This window comes from Thunnus albacares, chromosome 3, assembly GCF_914725855.1.
Source record: "Thunnus albacares chromosome 3, fThuAlb1.1, whole genome shotgun sequence".
In the NCBI taxonomy this organism is placed as follows: Eukaryota; Metazoa; Chordata; class Actinopteri; order Scombriformes; family Scombridae; genus Thunnus; species Thunnus albacares.
In genome coordinates this window covers 35581239-35604991 of record NC_058108.1, presented here as the reverse complement: position 1 = coordinate 35604991, position 23753 = coordinate 35581239, and the positions used below count along the sequence as shown (strand labels likewise).

Here is a 23753-nt window from a genome sequence, read left to right as displayed (position 1 = left end):
CATTTTTACACAGAAGGAGGACCGTGGACTTGTTAATTTCTATTTCTATTTCTTCTTCTTCTTCTTCTTCTTCTTCTTCTTCTTCTTCTTCTTCTTCTTCTTCTTCTTCTTCTTCTTCTTCTTCTTCTTCTTCTTCTTCTTCTTCTTCTTCTTCTTCTTCTTCTTCTCGTCTACCACTGATGTAAGCGGCAGTTATGGCCGGCAGGTGGCGGCAGAGCTTCGTGTCCACTGACCAGAAAAACGGCCCGAACAAACCGCCGCTGCCCCGCCTCCTCCTGCGGTGCATGATGGTCGGTGTACCGGGTGTATCTGCTGCCGTGGACTCTGTTGTTTTCCTCCCGGTTCCTCCGTTGTTTCTGTGATGGTGAAGAGGAGAAACAACGGCCGCTGTGCTTCAGACGACAGGTACGGAGGCAGCCGAGGCCCCGCTCTCTCTGACCGGCCCGGCGGGTGTAGTTGCGCCGGGCTCCTCTCGCCTGTCAGCGGGTCGGTCTGCGTGTAACCGCCGCTGGACGCAACGGTAGCTTAGCATTAGCTTAGCATTAGCTGTGGCAAAACAGGCCGCGGATATCCAGAGCTTCATCAGCGCTGTCATCCAAAGTAAAACTGGTTATCAGCGTCTTGTGTCACTAGTTAGTGTTGGCTTCAGTGTCAGCTCGGTGGATGTAAATGCTAATAACTGCAGGCAGTGAATGCACCGCAGCTAAGCTAAAGCTAATGCAGCTATCTGACATTTCAATCCAACGATAAGATAACTGTGTGAGGCGAATAATTTAACCCAAAACATAGTCATATTAATATTGAGCTGACATATGCGTGATCCATTTTGACGTTGCACGGGGTGAAACTACTTATTTTGATCTTAAACAGACTGAAAGACAACATTTACTTATCAGCAGCTGCACTAACTTTAAAAGAAGGGTTCACAATTATTCAACTCTGTCTTAAAACAACAGTCAGGAGCCCAAATGAACATTGAGACATGTTTTTCTTGCTGTAATCATTCCTCCTGTTCATATTGATCCCTTCATAATGCACTTATAATGGAAGTGATGACAAAATCCACAGTCCTCCTTCTGTGCAAAAAATGTATTTAAAAGTTTATCTGAAGCTGATATGAAGCTTCAGAAGTGAGTATATGTAGCTGTTAGCTCTGCAATCAATGATTATTTCCATTATCTGTTGATTATTTTCTCGATAATTAGATCAGTTGTTTGGTCTTGAAAGTGTCAGAAAATGTCTTTCAGTGTTACCAAAGTAACCTAAAATATCTTGTTTTGTCCACAGTCCAAATATATTCAGTTTACTGTCATAGCTTGAACTAGAGAAACAACTAATTGATTATCAAAATAATTAGCTATTAATGTACTGTTGATCTACAAATCGTTGCAGCTCTACTTTGATTTGCTTGTTTCGTCCAACAGTGCAGATATTCATCTGAAAGCAGCAAGAAAAAGCAGCAAATTCTCACTAAACCAGAGAGTTTTAAGGTATTTTTGCTTGCAAAATGATCAACTAATTGCTGCAGCTTTAAATTTAAATCAAGTGTGACAGCAGAACAGCTCAACTTTTAGGAAGTAAAACCTGCATCTCAGCCTTTCATTGATGGTTTCCTGTCATATTTTTGTGATGAGTGTATTTAGTATATTATGTGTGCAGAGAAGAGCTCCGATTCACCTGTGAAATGTCACTTTGGGGCTCCAATGTAGGACGAGTCGGGGAACTTTTTTATATGTGTATTTTCTTATAATCCGTCCATGAACCTAACAACACATTTCACACACAACTCTGAGTCCACTGGTCAAACAGCAACCTGTGAATAGTTGTATCATGTCTGCGGCTTTCGTCAAGTCTGAGGAACTGACCCCAATGATGTCATAATGATGTCAGCAGGGTTTTCACAGATGGGACTCGAGACATCTTGTAAATGTATGTAACATTTATCTTCTAAGTGTTTATATTCACTGAGAAAAGAAACAGATGCAAAGATCCAGAAGAACTGAAACATCACTTGTTAAATCCAGTTCTTTATAAGAAGCTCAGCAAGATTTAAGCATCACAAATTAAACTATTCACTAAAGTGTAGAAACCTACATGGACGCAGGGATGTCACTCAGGTTTACTGATGGATTATTTCAGTGCAGTCGCTGCTGTTTTGTTTTTCCTGTAATCCGCCTCACATTTACTGATGAATTATTGTTTTTCATTACGTTAAAATAATAATTTGTTGTCTTGCCAAACTAAATGAATCAGAGGAAGGAAGTGCTTTGTGCGGAAGTATTATTCTAGAAATATTGGACATTTGTTGATGGAGACACAGAATGATAAAGTGCTGGTTATTCTTCATCCGTCTGTTGTCAGCTGATGTGCCCGCAGGCATAAAATAAGTCAAACAGCACCTGTGATAATCCTCTAAACTTCTCTTCAAAAACAGAAAAAAATCGTCCAATTATTTCTATTTTTACTCTCAGAGGTCTCAGAGAGCAGCCGGTCACAGCTGCCAGCTGACGAGTCTGAAGTTTTACACTTTGAGGAAAAAAAGATGTTTTTTAAACCAAAGGAGCTAAAAACAGCAACAACAGCGGCGGCGGTGGCGGTGGTGGTGTTGGTGGTAGTAACAGTGAGGCTGCAGACGTTTCCTGTAATCCTCTCATCAGTGTGATGGGATTATCAACAGAGGGTCCTACAACACTCACAGTCTGAGCAGTCAGATTAGAACTGACAGTCAGCACAAAAACACATCGGCTTCACACGCGGAGCCGCTCAGTACGACGTTCATTTAACACGTCGGTCCGCACAGGAAGCTGATTCTCTGCAAACGTTCTTTAATGCTTATTGAAGAGGAGGAATCAGAGGATATGAGTGTTTGTATCTAAGTTATCGTTCTAAACAAAGCTTTTTTACATTTTGACATTAAAGACTTGAAAGGTTGTTTACATGTAAAAGAAGCAACGCAACTTTATTTGTGTAACAAATCTCTTTAGCAACACAACACATAGTATTGAGGAGTATTTATTTGATTTAATCGTGGAGCTTGTTCAGGTGTTGAGGACGTGTCACAGAGTTTGAACGGCGGTTTGAACTTTGGTATCGGTGCTCTGAACCTGCCGCACATAAAAAACCGTCACAATCTCACAGTTAACTTTCAGTTCTGCAGCTGCAACCTGAAGTTCAAACTCACTCTGAGCAGGTGTCACTTCCTGTACTAAAGATAAAACAAGGAATTGATCTATTAACAAGTCCTGTGTTGGTATTTAAAGCCTGTATGGACTCGGCAAGCGTCAGATTCACTGGGTTGAAACAGCTTCTCACTTGAATTTCCAATGAAAGTACTATATCACAGTAATAATTGATATCTAATGCCTGCTGTGTGTGTGTGTGTGTGTCCAGCTAGCCTCCTGGGAGGCGAGTCCCAATGCCATGGCCTCCAGCCACAGCTCCTCCCCAGTGCCTCGTCCCAGTGGTGGAGGCCGAGGTGGGATCTACCACAAGGAGCGGGAACCCTCCCCCCCTCGCTGCCGGCCTGTTCGCTCCCTGCCTGACGTCTGCCCCAAGGAGCCCACCGGTGGGGAAAAAACTGCTCTTTTATTAACGTCTCAGCCTTCGTAAACGTCACTTTTAAGGCTCAAACACACCGATTGATCTGTTTATTTCTTTTTCCATCAATTTGAAATGTATGAAATGACCGTAAAGTCCAAGGTGACGTCGTCAAACTGCTTCTTTTGTCCCGCAATAGTCCAAAAAAGATATTCAATGATATAAAACTAGAAATTTTGCTTGTTAAATGACTTGAACTGACTTAATTGATTTATAAAAAATTGTTGCAGATTAATTTTCTGTCAATGGATGAATGTGACATCCCTGACTCTCTGTTTTCCACGCCGTCCTGCAGGTGAGGGGCGGGGCCTGTGCGACGGGCCGTCGGTGGTGGCGGAGCACGACAGGTGGACGGTGTACAGCTCGAAGGTCAACCTCCCCGCTGCGTTAAACGACCCGCGCCTCGCCAAACGGGAGTCCGACTTTTTTACCAAAACATGGGGCCTGGACTTCGCAGAGACGGAGGTGATGCCCTCGTTCTACCTCCCCAACATCACCAGGGAACACTTCGGGCCCTACCTGCAGGAGACCGCTCAGGTAACACCCCCGCCGTACCTTATTCACAGCGTCTTTTTTAAAAGGCGGGAGGACGGATTCGCTCAGTGTCAGTGTGGATTAAAATCTTTCTGCTGCTGAAGGAGGAATTTATGTTTCATGTTTACTTTACTTTCAGCTTCACCCGGCTGTGGGTGTGTCGAAAATCCTGTTGTACCTGTAAGTTGATGTGGCAACTTTTAAAATCTCAGCCAACTCATCCACATGTTTTAATGGCCTGATAGAGACGAACAACAACAACAAAAAAAAAACAGATGAAAAGTTGTGATACTTTGCAAGAGTAGATTGTTGTAATATGAGCTACAGGTGAGATTTCTATTCAGCCAACAGTCTTACATGCAAGCAAGATAAATCTGAGGGGTCATAAGTGAACAATACAGCAGAAGATTACTGAAGTTACTCTATAATTTTACATATTAAAGCTATAATATATAATTATTCCACATTAAAATGTCTAAAAACAACTAGACCTGTGTTATATATGTTGTTGAGTTGTGTACTTACATTATCCCAAATGTTTCCAACAAGTTTCAAACTCAGAGAAATCTGTAATTTAATCAAAGTAACGGTTTCATTTGGTCGCCTGTCAATGGCGTCATACCTCCTCTACCAAAGAGTAAACACGTACAAGATACATACGGCGGCGCTGTGTTTGTCCGCTACAATGGCGTCTACCAAAGAGTAACTTACACACATACAAGATAGTACATCGGTGTTGTGGTTGTTCCACACAAACTGTTATAAATTGACTTTTATTCAGTTTTAAGCCACATTTTCATGATAAATTTAGGTGGTTTTTAACTATATCTTTTAGCTGGAAGAAGGATTTTAGTCGTTGTACGTCTGGATCTTAAGTTATCAGAGAAATAAACTGGACAAACGTTAGCAGCAGCTCGGCTAACAGCCCCTCCAGGAAGTCCGGTGGTCACCAAACATCATCGGAGAAATATTGATTTTTTTTTAGATGAAACAGCTTTAATTAGTATTTTAACGATTTTAATCTGCGGGTCCGTTTGTTCTGGAGAGGAGGAGACCTGAATGATGAACACTGGAGTAATCCTATCCCGGTGAAGCTGGTTATTTAACAACGAAGACAACAACTCCCATGATCCCTTGCTACTTCACACTGTCATCACACTCCGTCTTTTGTTATTGTTTTGATTGAGACGCCTAGCAGCTGAAATTACATATTGTGCGTTTAAAGCCCTTAAAACCTTTAGAAAATAACTCTTTGTTTGATTTGAACCACCGAGCAACATTCACAACCTGTGATCCTTTATTTTAATGTGTCACAAGGAAAATAAAAGACGAAAGGTTCACGTTTTTTCAGGCTGATTAAAAATTCTGTAAATTTTGTGGTTTTTGTAGGTTTTTTTGTGGATTTTATAGATTTTGTAGATTTTGTCCTTCATCACTTACATTCAGTTTAAATGCTCGTTAGTAACCGGGTTATCCAGAGAAACCAGGTTATGTGGTGAACCAGTGAACATGTTTACGTGCTCTGTACTATCTGGTGTATTCATGCAGCATATCAGGAACCAGATTTCTCTGCTACTCCCAAATTTATTTTAGTTATTGATTTTTAACTGTATAATGATGGAAGACGCTGCTGATCAGACTGATGTGATCTGTAACCTCATGCAGGAAGAGTTTCATCACAGCCGGTATGTACAGGAGTGCAAACACAGCCACTGCAAACACTTAGGGTCAGTTTATGGTGGATGAGAACTGGTTTGTACAACGTGTCGTCCAACCACATTGGAAATCAAAAATTTGCACAGTTGTTCCAAATGGCTACACTCAAAGATGGAGTGAACAGTCAGAGTGAAATAGAGAGAGGAGAGACATGATATTGGTTAAATACCAGGGATAATGGTGCATATTTTCAGACAGTCTCTCTTGGAAGGTATTCACAGTGTTACACTTGATTGTTCACATGACGAGTGACAGAAATAGTTGTGTCAAGAATGAAAAACTGGTTCTTTTGGATGTTTCATTTGGATGCAAGTATTGTGTTTAGGTCTGAAACTAACATTTATTAGTTGTTTTAGAATAATGGAAAACGATTAGATTTATTTAAATACCTTTTTGTTCAACAAACAATCCAAAACCCAAACAGATGCAGTTTATTTAATGTTTATTTAGGGACACATACTGTACATAGAATGAACTTGTGCTACATTCCAGTTCATTTATTCATTTATCACAAATAAAACCAGCAACTCTTCACATCTGAGAAGCAAACTTTGGCATTTTTACTTGAAAAAATGACGACCGACTAATCAATACAGACACAAAAAAAACGACGCGAGTCTAGTTTTTTAGACCAGTTGAATCCCATTTGAATGGATTTAATATTACTTTTTAACTGGTAAAATACTGGTGAAACCTTTTTTTTTTTTTCCTCGATCAAACCGCTCTTTAGCAACATCTCTCTTGCAGCTGTTTCTTCCTCTCGTGTCATCACTTTCCAGCCTTCTAGTTCTGATATTAAGATGTTTGTTGTGGGTATTTTTAATACTGTAGCGGTTCACCACAGACGGATCTGTTGAGTGGAAACGCTGCACCTACTTCACCCACAGTCGAACATGAAGGAAAAGCCACAAACACCGAAACTGTTTTGTTTTTTTTTCCCTGCTCTACTGAACATTTCAGCGCTGTAACATCCTGACTGCTTCACTGATAAGATCATTAGAAAACAGTCAAATACTCGGCATGAAAATGTTTTTGGGGGATTTTTTCAGACGTATTTTTATCTTGAACTGAGTCACACAGCAGCATCTACATGAAACATTGTTTGTTGTGCTATTTTTACTCTGAATCTGTGACCTTTTGCAAAGTTTTAAAGTATCTTAATGTTAGTTTTTCTCCTCATAATGTCGAGTTTCTTTGTGCCTCATCTGCACTTGAGTAGAATCTTTCATCTGCATATTTTATCAGCTTTCTATTTAGTATTTTTTAAGCAGATTTGTGTTTAGTAGAAAAAGTCCCCTCAACATCCTCAAAAAAAACCCACTTTGATGCTCAGACCGACGTCTTTGTTCCTGTTCGAGTCGTCTAGTTTTCAGAAATGTCACAGATTGAGTGTCGTTTGCTTCTCAGAGCGGCGTTCTCTTCATTTCCTGCTTCAGGTTTCATAATGATGATTTCTTGCTGACGAGGAAATAACAGCCAAGACTGAGGAGCAGCTGTCAGACATTCCTCTGATGCTTCCTTATTCCTGCTGTCCAAAGAGGAACTGGGAACTCTGGAAACAGTGGGGGGGGTTTTTTTTAGCGCCACTCTCAGGCTGATTAGACACATGAATCTTTGGGGAATCTCATGATTTAGATTCAGATTCTTTGTTCTTGATTCAATAAATAGAAAAGGAGGGCGTTGTCTCTCGCTCCAGTTCACTGAACTGTAATATGAAACATAACTGACAGTGAAGCTAACTGGTGATGATGAAGGTCCCAGTCTGACCAGCAGAAATAAGAAAAACGTGAGAGTACGCAGCTTTTTTTTTATTGAAGAAAGTGACCAGCATCCGGTCTTAAAGTCTGTCGTCTTAAATAACAGCTACACTTCAGTGTTTGCAGTAAAAACAGAAGTCTGTGTGTGTTTGATGGAGTAAAAAGGGAAACAAACAGAAGCTTCTCTGCTGAAACACTAAGACCAGGGAAAGACTTCATTACCCAGAATTCACAAAATCCTTCACCTGCATCTCACAAAGTTAATTATTAAGTAAAATTCGCCCATTTATTTGCCTTTTTTGAAGGTGAACTATGAGACTCCTGCCTTTTTTCTTCTGTCAACATGTTATTAATTAACATTATTACATTAAATATTTCCTCTATCCTGCTACAGACAGTAATGTTAGTTATTAAATGTGATTTTTTTTAGTCAAACCTGGCTGATTCTATTGTTCCAGACCTTTGAGCTTCAATGTTTAATCCGGCTGATCAACATCCAGATCGTGATTAATGAGTCATTAATTATATTATTAGGAATGATTGTTATATACAAACAGGAAGTATCCTTTATCATCGCTAATTGTTTTTATTGATCTTTGATACTTTGACTGTGAAACGAGTATTAAATTACTTTCTATGTGATGTTAAAAATGTCTTTAAAAGTCTGAAATGTAACTCAGTGAAGCTGCAGGAAACTTGCTCAGAGAGACAGGATGTGAATTATCTTCTACACTGGTTCCACTGGTTTTTAATGGATCTGCTGGTCGTCTGTGTAACGCTGATAATGGATTATGTGACTCAGTGGAATAAAGTGCTGTTGTGTTATGAGCTGCTGCTGTTGATAGACTTTTAGTTTTAAATCCTGAATCTTTTTCTGTTTTTTTTATTTATTTATTTATTTATTTATTTTATTCTCAGAGGGAAAGAATTCACGAACGCTGCAAGACGATCTGCCCCAACAAAGACGACGTGGACGCCGTCTCCAGTATCACCACCAACCACGGTATGAATTATTAACCAGCTGCTGCTGCTGCTGCTGGGGGACTCTCCCCGCCCGCCTCCAGTCCATTAAACCACCAGTGGAAACACACACGTCACCACAGACGGGCCCACAGATTCTTCTTCTTCTTCTTGTTTTTTGAACGCAAACATAAATTTAAACACCAAATACATGTTAATTTACTTGAAAAACACCTGAAACCTCCAGGAAATTGTTTATTTGTTCCTGGATTTTGATGTAAATAATAAAACAGTAGTTTGACTCTGACAGTTGACACTGTCATACATTTAGGACGCTTGTTTATTTATGTATATTTGTTTTAAATAAAGGAAAATAGAAATAGAAATGCTTCACTCAAGGCTTCAAAAACAGGTTTCATTTATCTGATTTCTGTTTCTTTTACTCACATTCAACACATGTTGGACAGAAATAAAAGTAGAAATATATAAAAATGTGCGACCCATCATCCAACTTAGTCATTTAGAAAGTAAAAGTATTGATGTGTGACTGATTTAGAGCTTTTCTTGTTTCCTTTCAGATAAATCCAGAGCTGAGCTGGAACAAGTCCCGAAGGTAAAAACATTTCCTCCACTTTATTCTCTCGTTTCTGTCGGGGGAGAATGAAAGAAAAAGCTTTAACGCTTGTTATTTTAACCTCTTTAACTCTTTGTTTTTTTTCTCTAAAACTTCCTGTTAGCGTTTTTTTTTTTTTTTTTTTTGTTATGATTGTTTCACGTCTGTTTGCTTCCATTGTTTCCTGCAGGTTTCCAACTAAAATTGATAATAGTCACATACAGGAGCCAAAAATACAATAAATTGTGAAACTTCCTGTTTCATCTGTTTCATCTTCCATTAAAGCCTGATCAGCGTGTTGATGATGGTCGATATAATACCCTGTGTTTGGACTATATTACTGTAATAACCGTACAAACATGCATTCTGCAAGAAAACAACAAGTTTCCTCAAAAAAGTGCATTTTTCAGATCGGAGGTTTTGCTCTTCGGCCATCGATATATTGGTTTCAGTATATATGTAGCAGCAGGATGTGTGTGTGTGGATGAGAACAGCTGCATCATGTGTTGGTATATTCAGCCTTTCTTGGACTTTTATTGTGAAGGAGACTCTGCTTTAGTGTCTCTGTAACTGTGATCTTTATGGTTTCCAGTATGGATCTTTTTTTTAAAGGCACCGTCAGCGTCTACTCAGTGGAAAAGACGAGGAAGACGAGGGTTAAAAATACTGATGAAAACAGACAATTTCTCCTTTTCGTCTTTAATATTAGATACACCAATTAAACCTCTGTGTTTGTTTGTTTGTAGTGTGTACATTTCAGTTTCTCTGTTAAATTTAAAATCGGCCAATCAGATTTTTTCTTTAACTCTTTAAAACATTGATGCCATTAAATCCATTAAATATGTGGCTTTACTGTGTGTTGTCTGTGTGCAGATGAAATAAAGTTTTTGATTTTGCCGTGTAGGTTTAAACATGACTGTTTCCAGCTTCTCTGAGCTGAAAAACAACATAATCAACATTTTTAAGCTACTTATGAAACTAGACACATTACAGAGAGTCAATTCATCCAAAATCAGGTTAATTGATTCGTATTCGTCAGTCGGTTTAGTATCTTAATTGTTACGTCCATGAATTTTGCGTTAATCTTAAAAGATAAAACACAACTCAGATCTATATTTTTCCGTCTCCATGACGACCTCGCGTCACACGGTGTCTCTTGATTTGTGTTTTCAGATCTTCATGAAGCCTGAGTTCGCTCTGGAGGATCCGGCCACATTCAACGCCGTGCTGCCCTGGTCGCACTTCAACAGCGCTGGAGGGAAGAGCAGCAGAGATGTGGCTTCCTCCAAACTGCTGCAGGAGAAGGTGAACGCACACACACACACACACACACACACACACACACACACACACACACACACACACACACACACACACACACACACACACACACACACACAGAAGCTTCACAGCTGAGGCCTTTAGGATGCAGGAAGACTCGGCGGGAGGAACTGAAACCTCTGATCCTGATTGGTGTTTGACGCTGCAGCTTCTAAAATATGAAATTGAAGCTTTCTTTTCTCGTACATGATAATAAACTGAATACCTTTTTGGATTTTGAACTATTGATCAGACAAAACAAGACATTTGACGACATCATCATTTATAAACGAGACCATGATCACAATAACTGATGCCATAAATCGCCCAGTTTTAAGCCTTTCTTCTAAAATTTAAAACACGTCTGGATCTTTCAGGAATTAGCTGCCAGACAAACATTTTATTCATGTGAAGATATTAATCTGTTCTGTGTCTCTGCGTCGCTGCAGCTGAGTCACTACCTGGACGTGGTGGAGGTCAGCATCGCCCGGCAGATCTCGCTGCGCTCCGAGGCGTTTTTTCACGCCATGTCGTCCCAGCACGAGCTGCAGGACCGTCTGCAGGAGACGCAGCGGGCCGTGGCCGTCCTGCGGGGCCGGACCGCCGCCATAGACCGGGTCATGTGTCAGGGGCCTTTACGGGCCCTCCGCACCGCCCTGACGCGCAACAACTGCGTGAAGCTGCACAACAAGCTGAAGCTGATGGCGGCGGTGCACCAGACGCAGCCCACCGTGCAGCTGCTGCTCTCCACCTCAGAGTTCGTCGGAGCGCTGGAGCTCATCGCCACCACCAAGGAGGTGCTGCAGCAGGAGCTGCAGGGGATCCACAGCTTCAGGTGAGGAAGCAGGAAGTCAACTTTTTATTGTTGTCAAAGCAAATACGACTACAGTTTGTTTGTAGAGAATAACAGACTGACAGCTGATGTTCCAGATGTTTGTTTGTTGTGTATTTGATGCATCTTTGCCTCAGCTGAAGCAGCTTTGAGTGAACTTGTTTCCTGTTGCCACACATTTAGTCACTTTGTGTTCAGGCTGAAACAACTTTTATCACCTGATCAAACCACAAAAAGGCCAAATTCATTCACCAGTTCTTCCAGTTCTTTCAAACTGGTGCTGGATATTTGGTGACATAGTGACGTAATATTCTGCTGGTGGCAAAATGGACGTGAAGAGAGAAGCTTTGCTGCTTCTTATTCAGCAGAGCAGAGTCGTAAAAACAGTTCATATGATATCAACGGCTGCAACTAACGATTATTGTCATTATCAATCTGCTGATTATTCTCTTGATTAGTCGCTTTGTCTTTAAAATGTTGGAAACTAGTGAAAACGGCTGATGTTTGTCGTCACGTATGACTCTGCAGCTCTGATGACTTGATGGTTAGTAATGAGTCAATGTCTGCAATTAAAGTTAAAACTGAAGAATCGGCATGAATATGAATCCAAACTGACATAAAAAAGCTGAAAATGTTTCACATTGATGTTGTCAGTTATCCAGAGACGTCTGATTATCATTAAAGATGTTTTGGAGTCATTTTTATCTCACAGTTTATCAGTTGAAGCTCATTTAGTTCAGACAAAAACACATCTAACCACAGACGACATCAAATCATTTAATGTGACCTTTGAAGTCTCAACAGGAAGTGTAGCTGCTGTTTTCAGGATGTCAGAGTGAAATCTCTCAGACTGCAGCTGCACCAGTGAAACACTGCTGACATCTGTCCGTCCTGTTCGTCCCCTTCAGACATCTGGGCTCCCAGCTGTGCGAGCTGGAGAAGCTGATCGATAAGATGATGGTGGAGGACTTCAGCATGTACGCGCGGAGCGACCTGAACCGCAGCCTGAAGGACGAGCCGCAGGTCCTGGAGAAGGTCTGACAAAGCCATGACATTACAAAACTGTGAAAACTGTATTTAACGTTCATTTATTCATCCCTCACATGTCACCTGATGTCCCAAAAACAAAAAAAAACCTCCTCAAACTCCTGATTATTCCAGAAGAGAATTATAAATGTGCAGCTTGTGTTCGGTGTAATAATCCAACTAAACAGGTTTCACTCATTTAATCCACACACAGATGAATTATGAATCATTTCAACATGAATAGATGTAGTACTAAACAATGTTGTACATCTCTTAAGTGTCTTTATTAAATATAAAATCAGACAATTAAATTAGTATTCAAAACACCCCCGTTGTTAACACAATTTTGAACTCGCCCAACCTAACGGAGACTGCTGGGTCTAACTGTTCTCAACGGTTACTGAACGTTTACTGAATCTGTGTTTCTCCATAATGACACAACGAGAACTCCCGCCATGGCCAAAAAATATTTCTTTATATTTGATATCCGAATGAATATCCATTCATCGAATATCCATTTGTCGAAAATCGACAGCGTTTGGGAGTCTCTGAGCAGCGCTGTTCCGGTACGTGAGTCAACCTCTGTGTCGTTGCCTGGGAAACCACTGGTCGCGCGGCTCCGTTAAGGAGTATGTTTGCGTAGCGAGCGGGAAAGAGCGAGGGACAGAGAAGTGACGGTGGATGCGAGCGGAGCAGAGGTAAAGGTTAGTAGTAAGTTGTCAGTCTGGCAGTAAATGTACAGTGCAGACTATGGTGTGCCAGTTAATAAATGCTAAAAAGTCACGTCTGTTGTTTCCCCAAATGCTGGAAAAGTAAAGGAGGTTAGCTCCAAAGTTAGCAACAATGGGTTAGCATAACCTGAAGACACAAAACAGAGAAATACAGAACAGAGAAATGTGTGGCTGCCGAGTTTACTGTGCTCTCTGTCTTGTCTCATTACGGTATTAAAACCAACTAAATGACACTGAGTCTTGTCCAACACGTTATTAATCACAGTGTTTAACTTTATCCATTTTGTCAAACTGCAGTTTTGAGCAGTGAATGTTTCTTCAGTCCTTTATTATGTTCACAGACTGTTTGCAGCTGCGTCACAACGTGTCAATAATGTAACTCTGACGGTAAACAGGCGGCTCGTCGTCCGCTGTGTTGCTTTATTATTTATCGACAGAAAGCTTAAAAGTTGTTTTCACAGGAATGAAATGAAACCAGCAGCTGCCTGAAAGACAGGAAGTTGTTCTGTAATGTAAGAGCGTCGGCTCACTGAGCTTCTGAAAAACTTTTATCTGACTGAAATAAGAAACGTTTCAACCCAACCTGCTCGTCATCATCAGGAAAATGACCTAAATGATGAAGAGCAGCACCATGCCGACATCATCATATGTACAGTTCATATGAGGACTCGATATATAATCAAGATAAAAAGATATTATCAGTATCTGGAAAAAATAGCAAAAAAAAAACATAATAATCACGCAAAATATATCACAAAAATATAATATATTAAAATAATATTTAATTATTTGTTGCAAAAATATAATTCATTGGTTCGTTTTAAGCAGGAAGGAGTTTTCTCTTCACGACACTGATGTGAAACGTTGTGTATTTAATCACAGGTTCACAACCCAAACGCTGCCTCACTGAAGGTGACACACACACACACACACACACACACACACACACACTCACATTAAATCCATGAAATCATGTCCGCTGCTGGAATCGGCTCAGTCGTCCAGATGTGGATCAGTGATAAATTGAATAATCCTTGGTGTTTGTTTTAATGTGCTTGGAGTACCAGACGGGTGGGGTTAACTCATTCAGGATGATCATTTTTCGGTGTCTAAACATTAGAACAAGTTTGTACTGATGTTTTGTGCCGTCTGGTCTCCAAACAGATTAAAAATGTTTGATCGATGCTGATGATTAATCTTTAGGTTCAGGTCGGGAAGCAATTCAGTCTCTAATCATGTAGCGATTTAAATAAATAAAATTATTGTGAGACATAATTCTCTCTAATGAAATCTATAAGTAACGAAAAAAAACAGAGAAACACCTTCCAGTCATGTTGTGCATCAATCACCTGTTTGGATTTAAAGATCGTACAGTTTGTTGTCTAAACCTGGAAGCATTTATCTCTCAATCCACAATAATTAAAAAACAATAAATCTTTTTCTCACTGTTCAGGAGGGTAAATAAATAATCATGGATCCAGATTGTGCAGCTCTGCTTTCAGTTCACTTTTATTCTTGTAGTGAAATCGCAGGTTTGTACAAACAGCAGATAATTCTGTTACTGTTGATTCTTTTAGTCGCTGTGGCGCTAATTAAGGATCATATTAATTATGGATACGTTGCTTCTGATGATGTTAATGTTTAATCTGAACATCTGGAAGAAATCTTAATTTATGTGAAATTAAAACTCATCTCCTGTCGTCATCGTCGTCGTCTGAAACCCTGCAGCCTGTTGAACTCAACTTTCATGAATTTAAAGGACCAGTTTGTAGGATTTAGTGGCATCTAGTGGTGAAGTTACAGATTACAACCAACTGAAACTTCTAAGCATGTAGGAGAACCGACGGTGGCTGTAAAACTGGTGAAAAACACTAAAGTCCTCTAGAGCCAGTGTTTAGTTGTTACTGTAGAAACACGTCAGGCCCCGCTCCCCTCTGTAGATATAAAGGTTCATTCTAAGGTAACGAAAACACAACAATTCTTATTTTCAGGTGATTAAACACTAATTAAAACATATTTAATATAATATTCCATTTCTGCCGAGTCTGCTCCTCTAGATGCCACGAAATTCCACAAACTGCACCTTTAAAATCTGCTCAGATGAGTCGAGGACTCAGTATTTTTCTTTATGTGTGTGTGTGTGTGCGTGCGTGTGTGTGTGTTTAGGAGCGTCTGGCGTCGCTGGTGTTCGGTCTGCTGCGGCAGAGGAAGCTGGACTTTCTGGATATTTACAGCGATGAGATGATCATGGCTGCCAAGGCCATCGTCGCTCAGGTACGACACCTGACTCTCATCATCATCATCATCATCATCATCATCATCATCATCATCATCATCACAACTGTCATAGTCAAATATGTTAGAGCCCTTTTTTTTATCTTATTTTTGCTGTTGAAGTCTTAAATAACGACCGTGATGATCGATGCTCCTGACTGTAAATACATGTTTAGATTTTAGAGTTTCAGGATTTCTGTCGTGACTTTTACATGAAACTCAGACGCTTCTTCAGACCAACATGTTCAGATCATATTGATCTCCATGTCTGAAAGGATCCAAACAGTTTTTTAGTTGTTTAACTTGATGATCATGTTTGTGTGTTTGCAGTGTGTTGCAGAAAGTGTTTTGCACATAGAAGAAATAGACACTGAAGTCGTCACTAAGTGAGTACAGACGTTCATCTTATACAGATGTTCATCTTATACAGATGTTCATCTTATACAACAGCCTGATGAGTTAATAGCTTCATACATAGAGTTCAATAATAATGATTTATGTGCTGCAATTAAGATAATGAAGCCAGTTAATCTGGTGTTTGTCTTTAGTGCCATCCAGTGGTGATGAGAAGTCATGATAAACTGATGACTGACTGTTTTTATGTGATTGTGTGTCTGAAGGCTAGCTGACCAGATGCGTCTGATGACCTTCCCTCAGTGGTTTGAGCTGCTGAAGAGCGTCTTTGACAGTTTCCTTCTCTTCCTGCAGAGGATCAAGGTGAGTCCGTTACAGAAACACTCAAACCAGGAAAAAAAGTCAAAACAGACAATAGTTCAACAGTTTTATGTCCTTTCCCTGCCGTTTGTCCGTCAGGCCACTCTGAACGTGATCAGGAACGTGGTTCTGGAGGTTCTGGACTCGTACCAGAAGAACCGGCTCCTGGAGGAGGCCAGTTCAGAGCCTGCGGGTCAGGAGTCCTCCAACGTCCAGCAGCAGCTGCTGCAGGGGGAGGCCGAGCTGGCCTACCTCACCCACGAGGGTCTGTTCATCAGCGACGCTCTGAGCGAAGCCCAGCAGCAGCAGCAGCAGCAGCAGCAGGCGGCGGTCCAGGATCAGAACTCTGTGACGGGCTCCAGGATCCAACAGGGCCGGGCGGAACCGGACTCTGGGACCAGAGAGTCTGCCAGCAGGGAGCAGAGCTTCATGTATGTTTTCCTTTTCTCCTTTAGATTTATACCACGACAAAAAGACTTCTCATTGTTTAATTCTGTTTATAAGTTTCAAAATAAAACGTTTTGACCAACTTTAGAGTTAAAATGTCAGTTTCAACTTTCCTCTTCAAACACAAGATGGAATTTAATTATTTTATTTATTTAACACATAACATTTTTCATAATTAAGCTTCTTGTAGTTGTGGTGCGTTTGTTTTGTTGCACATGACGACATAATAAAAAAACATGTTTATTATTGTTGAAGTTATTTCCAGTCGTCTGTCTGACGTTGAATGTTTGTGTTCAGGTCCGGTGAGAACATGATGCCGTCTGAGCTGGAACTGAACCGGGTCCTCAACAACATCCAGGAGCTGCTGTACACGGCGTCCGACGTCAGCCACGACCGCTGTGTCAAAGTGCTCACAGCTAGAGCCAAGGTACCGCACGACCTCTGACCTCACAGCAGCTGGAGAGAGAGTTATATCCCTGTTCATGTGTTCACACAGTTACCAGAGTAAATGTTGACTTTAATGTAAGACCTAAAATGTGTTTAAATGTCTGAAATTCTAGAAAAGGAGGTATAAATCTTATTTATAGAGGACTAAAACATTTGCGTGTTTGATACTCGGCTGCAGCAAAGACTGATTATATATAAACATCTTCTTGTTTGTGTAGTTTTTATGTTTTATTTTATATCCCACAGAAGTGACTTTTTTTTTAATTTCTTGTGCTTTAAGTTTAGCTTAAACGTCTACCTCTGTGTCATTAGCTGTAGCATCTTATGCTAGTTAACACACAGTGTATATAAATATATCGATAACAAGCTGATATCGGCTGATTTTATCGGTCAACCACCACTTTGTAACAGATTATTGTGATTACAGACATGATATTGTTTCTTTCTGGAGTTATTTTACAGATTGTTGAAATTAAATGCAGAAAAAAATACTATTTGAAGGACAGAAATTAGTGACACAACTTCCTCTGGATGAGATGAATGAAGATGTTTGTGTTTTTTTAAACCATCTGACAGGTTTTACCCATCAGAATAAACATTGTTATTGAATTTATTATTAATTCTTATCATTAATTCTAAGGACAGGCGTCTCTATAAATATGAGTGACATGATCTGATGTTTTATTTTGTTGAGTCACATCGGTTCACATGAAGGCAAACAAACAGGAAGTTCATTTAGCTTTGCAGAGGTGTGTCAGCTGTTTGAGTCTTAATCAAGGGGAGTCAAACTCTGAATTGACTCGAGTTCGTCTCCGTCTCTCTCCGACAGGACGGCTCTCTGGAGCGTCTGAGCTCGGCGGAGTTCGTGTGTCTCTCGCAGGCGGTGGACGGTTTCATCAAGGACACGGAGGAGCTGTGCGGCAGACGCAGCGTCTCCCTGAGGGGGGCGCTGCAGAGCCAGGCCAACCGCTTCGTCCACCGCTTCCACGAAGAACGCAAAACCAAGCTCAGGTAACCAGCAGCGCTTTAAATAATGAGAGCGTTTGAATGTTTTATGTGCACTTGTCTGATGATGATGATGATGATGTTTGTTGTTCTTCGTCGCTGCAGTCTTCTCCTGGACAACGAGCGCTGGAAGCAGGCGGAGGTTCCTGCTGAGTTTCAGGATCTGGTGAACTCCATCGCTGACGGCAGAATCACGCTACCAGAGCGCAAAACGCCAGGTACCCTTCACACGTCAGCTCCTGTAGCGTCTTAACGGCTCGTCAACAAGAACAGAAAACTCCCAAATATAAATAAATATTCCAGCAGTGACGGCAGAGGAAGACCAACGCTGTTATTAGATGCTTCTCATTTGCTTTATATCACGTCTCCTCGCTGCTCCGATGACCTGACAATAGATCCGGTCTGACGCCTTAAAATCATTGATATCTTTTCCAAGGATCATGGATCAGACTGACACGCCTTTATTGGACGCTGCAGGATAATAACGTGTAATATCGATCCCGAGTTTAGATGTTTATTCGTTGAAAGGAAGGATGTGTGATGATATCGTTCAAAGGAAGAGCTGGCGAAGTTCTTGTTTTGTAGACGTTTATTAGACGTATGTACAAAGATGGTCTGGGCACCGTACCACTGTGGATGCACAGCTTATATAGGGTTACACATCTGTATCTTATCATATGAATAACATGTTTTCCAGGAGCACTACCTCAGTTGGGAGCCGTCCATCAAGTGATTGACAGCTACCTCACAACATATTATGTGTCACAACATGCCCACATCTGGAACAGTTCCAAACTTGACCATGGATCCATTGTTTGTATCTAAAAGGCCACCCCAGAAGGGCTATGCCATATTACCCAAGGTGTCATGCAGACTAGGGAATGTTTCTGTCACACGTCCAACATCCAAAATCAGTGAAGTACATAGGGTCAGATAAAAATCATACTAACATTCGTATTCTGATCCAACATTTAGTTCAAATTATTGGATCTTTGGTCTGATAAAGGAAGGGGATTCTTCTTGTCATTGTCGGCCATTTTCCCATTTTAACCTGCGTCATATATATACTGTAGTATTATAATCAGGGAGAGGAGGCGAGTCTGTTGTCTATCAGCAGTAAAAACATTTCTCTGAAGACGTGTTTCCTAGATTCCTCTCCTCACATCTTCTCCTTGAAGATGAAAGTGAGGAGACATGGAAGACAAATGAAAAGCACTTAATGTCACCAGATGTTTTTACTTCTGTAGAAATGGAAGTAAATAGTTTAAACGCAGCATAAAACGGGCGTCACTGTGGACTGAAACACTCAACATTCATCGATCTTCATGCTGTGATTAGTTACAGGAAACACGAGCTGCAGATTGAGGATTTCAAATGATCATAAACATGTTTCTGTTGTTCCTGCAGGTCCAGACGACAGGAAGCCGACTGAGTTTCTGCTGGTTAACGGGCAGAAATACGCCGTCGTCGGGTAGGTTTAAACGCCGCTGATGAAACACAACAAACTGAAACCTTCACGTTAAATCAATAGAAACTAAACTGCAGCGTAATGATTTCCTCTTGTGTTTGTGAAATGTTGTGAAAGTGGTGTTTTTGTTGTTTCTTCAGCACGGTTCTGCTGCTGATCCGGATCTTTCTGGAATACTGTCAGTGTGTCACCGACATCCCATCCATCGCCACCGACATGCTGACACGTCTGTCGGACCTCCTCAAGGTCAGAACCACCGCACAACGCTCAGACAACATCAACCAATCAGTTTTTACCTTTTTAAAAGTATTTTTTGATTTCTGACTGTAGTTAAGTAGCAGTTAAGTTTTACTAATCATTTAAAAACATGTTGTCCAGTAATTATACTTTGTCTAATCAATAACAAGATGTAACTGATACTTTATTATTGGTTTTGGTCCCCAGTAGTCGTTAGTCTTCTTCTGTCCTCACAAAAACAGCAACAATACAAATAAAAATTAAATTCAAATCATATTAATTAATAAAACAAGACAAATTGAAGATATACAATAAAAACAAAAACAGTCAAGATAGAAACAAAAACAAAGTAGAAATAATCAAAAAGGCTCCAAGATCACAATAAAAGTAACGTCTATAGAGAGCCGAAGTCATGACATCACTTCCTGTCTCATTCAGCGTTTCTTTCTTTGGTCTTTTATGAAAAACTGAAGTTTGTTCCTGGAGATTCGTTCGTCCGTTCGGCTCCACGACAGCAGCTGCTGTCAGACATTTAAACCTTTTGTTATTTTAACAAAGTTAAACAACAGAAAAAACTACAACTCCCATTAAAAGAACTACAAGCGCAGCAGCGTCACTGTAACTTGGTCTCATCATTGTTTCTGTCTGCAGCTGTTAATCTAACCTGCTGTTATTACAGACACGTCTGAACTCGCCGCCGTCCTCCGCTCGCTCATGGCAGTGACACAAACCTCTCGGACTTATGGGAAACGATGTTTTAAAGGCTGCTAAAAACATAAATATTGAATAAACAACAGTATTAGATGGTTTTTCAGAAAACTTCTTTAAGTCTTTATCTAAACATTTGAAGCCACACGACGTACTGGTTAAAGGTTCGGATCCAAGGCTGGATGTTTTTAATTTTTAATAAAGTTATTATTAAGTTATTATTATTAGTTATCATCTATAATGAGGTTTTACTATTTTTGTAACAAAATCCTGAAGTTCTGGTCTGACTTTGGCTCTGAGATTCATCAGTTTTTGTTTTTGTGACTTTCTTAAAGAAAATCTACTTTTGATGTTTAATAGTTTTGATGACATTTGACACTCAGAGTTTAAAGAAAGGACAGAACACCTCGTAGACTATTTATAATTTTGAATCGCCACACGGACGTTTCGGGCCAGACGACCTTCCTCACCGTTCCTCTGGGATTAATTATAGACATCCTGGAAACAACAAAAGGTCCGTCCAATTAGAGACAAACAAACTAAAAGCAAAAACAATTACTGTTCAGTTCATGAGAAGACAAATAAAATAAAATCTCCTCATTCATGTATCAGATTCTTCACATGACAAGACGAGCGTCGCACTAAATGACAAAAAGTTTTGAAATTTCCGGACGGTTTTGCGTGACAGTAACATGTCAGCTCTACGCTGTTTCCTCACATTTAAAGTTTAAAACCTGCTCTTCTCTTGTGTCTCTGCAGCACTTCAACTCTCGGAGCTGCCAGCTGGTTCTGGGAGCCGGAGCTCTGCAGGTCGTCGGCCTCAAGACCATCACCACCAAAAACCTGGGTACGACCAGCTGCACACACCTGCCGCATCTGCTTTTAACCCTTCAGTTAGTCTGAAAAGTTAAAGATCTGATGTTTATAGTCAGAAACTGTAACGTAAAAGTGGTAGCTTCATATGGTTTGATGCTAATATTATTGATCTCCTGCAGCTGTTGACTCTGAGCTGAACTAATATTCAGACTTTGTGTGTTTGTGTGTGTGTGTGTGTGTGTGTGTGTGTGTGTGTGTGTGTGTGTTTAGCATTAGCGTCCCGCTGCCTGCAGCTGGTCGTTCTCTACATTCCCGTCATCAGAGCTCATTTTGAGACCAAACTGCAGCCCAAACAGTTCAGCGTCCTCAGACACTTCGACCACATCACCAAGGTAACCACACAGCGATGAGACGCACGCAGGAGGCTAGAAAACAAACCCAAATGACTTCTGAGAAGATCAATATGTCAAGTTGTTTTTGTTTCTTAAATTGCACAAATCTAAAAAAAAAAAGAGTGAAAAATGTAGAGCTCAGAGTGCAGTTAGCTGTTAGCTTCAGAGATCTGGCCAGAACGCTGAATTTTATGAAGGCGGTGGACTCGTTTTTCAGGAAGATTGTTCACTCTGTCAGTCTGTGTTTGTGTCTATGATCAATACTTTGGTGATCAGTTTGACGTGTGTTCAGAGTTTCAGTGTGCGGCTCGTTGACAGTTGTTCATACTGATGGGTTTGGATGGAAAATGCATCACGTTGTTGTTTATAATTTTTCAGAGGTGATCAGAGTGTGTTTATGATCCTGTTGCTGATCAATAATGCTGATTAAATCCTGTATCGACAGTTTCTTATGAGTGAAGCTTTTCCTGTATTCACCACAGGCCAGTGTCCAGTGTATTTAGAGGGAACAGCAGGATAATGCTAACATACTTTATATGCTAGTGTTATGAGTATAATAACTGCAGCAGTCATATGTCACCTTTTTAAAACGCTAACATTACTTTTTCATTTTTCATGCTAACGTTACTTTATTGTTTTCATGCTAGCGTTACTTTATAGTTTTCATGCTAGCGTTACTTTGTTTCCATGCTAATGTTACTTTATTGTTTTCATGCTAGCGTTACTTTATTGTTTTCATGCTAGCGTTACTTTATTGTTTCCATGCTAATGTTACTTTATTGTTTTCATGCTAGCGTTACTTTATTGTTTCCATGCTAGCGTTACTTTATTGTTCTCATGCTAGCGTTACTTTATTGTTTTCATGCTAACGTTACTTTATTGTTTTCATGCTAGCTTTACTTTATTGTTTCCATGCTAGCGTTACTTTATTGTTGTCATGCTAACGTTACTTTATTGTTGTCATGCTAGTGTTACTTTATTGTTTTCATGCTAACGTTACTTTATTGTTTTCATGCTAGTGTTACTTTATTGTTTCCATGCTAACGTTACTTTATTGTTGTCATGCTAGTGTTACTTTATTGTTTCCATGCTAGCGTTACTTTATTGTTCTCATGCTAGCGTTACTTTATTGTTCTCATGCTAGCGTTACTTTATTGTTTTCATGCTAACGTTACTTTATTGTTTCCATGCTAGCGTTACTTTATTGTTTCCATGCTAACATTACGTTATTGTTGTCATGCTAGCGTTACTTTATTGTTTCCATGCTAGCGTTACTTTATTGTTTTTATGCTAACGTTACTTTATTGTTTTCATGCTAGCTTTACTTTATTGTTTCCATGCTAACGTTACTTTATTGTTGTCATGCTAGTGTTACTTTATTGTTTTCATGCTAACGTTACTTTATTGTTTCCATGCTAGCGTTACTTTATTGTTTCCATGCTAGCGTTACTTTATTGTTCTCATGCTAGTGTTACTTTATTGTTTCCATGCTAACGTTACTTTATTGTTTTCATGCTAGCGTTACTTTATTGTTTCCATGCTAGCGTTACTTTATTGTTCTCATGCTAGTGTTACTTTATTGTTTTCATGCTAACGTTACTTTATTGTTTCCTTGCTAGTGTTACTTTATTGTTTTCATGCTAACGTTACTTTATTGTTTCCTTGCTAGCGTTACTTTATTGTTTCCATGCTAACGTTACTTTATTGTTGTCATGCTAGTGTTACTTTATTGTTTTCATGCTAACGTTACTTTATTGTTTCCATGCTAACGTTACTTTATTGTTTTCATGCTAACGTTACTTTGTTTTCATGCTAGCTTTACTTTATTGTTTCCACGCTAGCGTTACTTTATTGTTTCCATGCTAACGTTACTTTATTGTTGTCATGCTAGTGTTACTTTATTGTTTTCATGCTAACGTTACTTTATTGTTTTCATGCTAGTGTTACTTTATTGTTTTCATGCTAACGTTACTTTATTGTTTTCATGCTAACGTTACTTTATTGTTTTCATGCTAGTGTTACTTTATTGTTTTCATGCTAACGTTACTTTATTGTTTTCATGCTAACGTTACTTTATTGTTTTCATGCTAGTGTTACTTTATTGTTTTCATGCTAACGTTACTTTATTGTTTTCATGCTAACGTTACTTTGTTTTCATG

General features: G+C 39.9%; 1 protein-coding gene across 2 annotated transcripts in view; it reads left to right on the top strand.

The window, feature by feature from the left end:
• Window positions 1–226: 226 nt before the first annotated feature.
• Window positions 227–23753, top strand: part of vps54 (VPS54 subunit of GARP complex) — a 29039-nt gene continuing 5512 nt past the window's right edge. Inside the window, exons 1-20 of one of the 2 annotated variants that reach the window (XM_044342058.1) lie at window positions 227–405; window positions 3391–3565; window positions 3893–4134; window positions 8523–8607; window positions 9143–9177; window positions 10351–10482; window positions 10947–11332; window positions 12238–12364; window positions 13969–13998; window positions 15253–15360; window positions 15691–15746; window positions 15981–16077; window positions 16174–16505; window positions 16819–16948; window positions 17798–17979; window positions 18079–18191; window positions 19381–19444; window positions 19582–19687; window positions 21146–21233; window positions 21473–21594. In XM_044342058.1, coding sequence (XP_044197993.1) covers window positions 3421–3565; window positions 3893–4134; window positions 8523–8607; window positions 9143–9177; window positions 10351–10482; window positions 10947–11332; window positions 12238–12364; window positions 13969–13998; window positions 15253–15360; window positions 15691–15746; window positions 15981–16077; window positions 16174–16505; window positions 16819–16948; window positions 17798–17979; window positions 18079–18191; window positions 19381–19444; window positions 19582–19687; window positions 21146–21233; window positions 21473–21594 — 2580 coding nt within the window. In that variant the 5' untranslated portion in view covers window positions 227–405; window positions 3391–3420. The remainder of the gene's footprint in view (window positions 406–3390; window positions 3566–3892; window positions 4135–8522; window positions 8608–9142; window positions 9178–10350; window positions 10483–10946; window positions 11333–12237; window positions 12365–13968; window positions 13999–15252; window positions 15361–15690; window positions 15747–15980; window positions 16078–16173; window positions 16506–16818; window positions 16949–17797; window positions 17980–18078; window positions 18192–19380; window positions 19445–19581; window positions 19688–21145; window positions 21234–21472; window positions 21595–23753) is intronic. The other variant, XM_044342066.1, reaches the window with a different exon arrangement.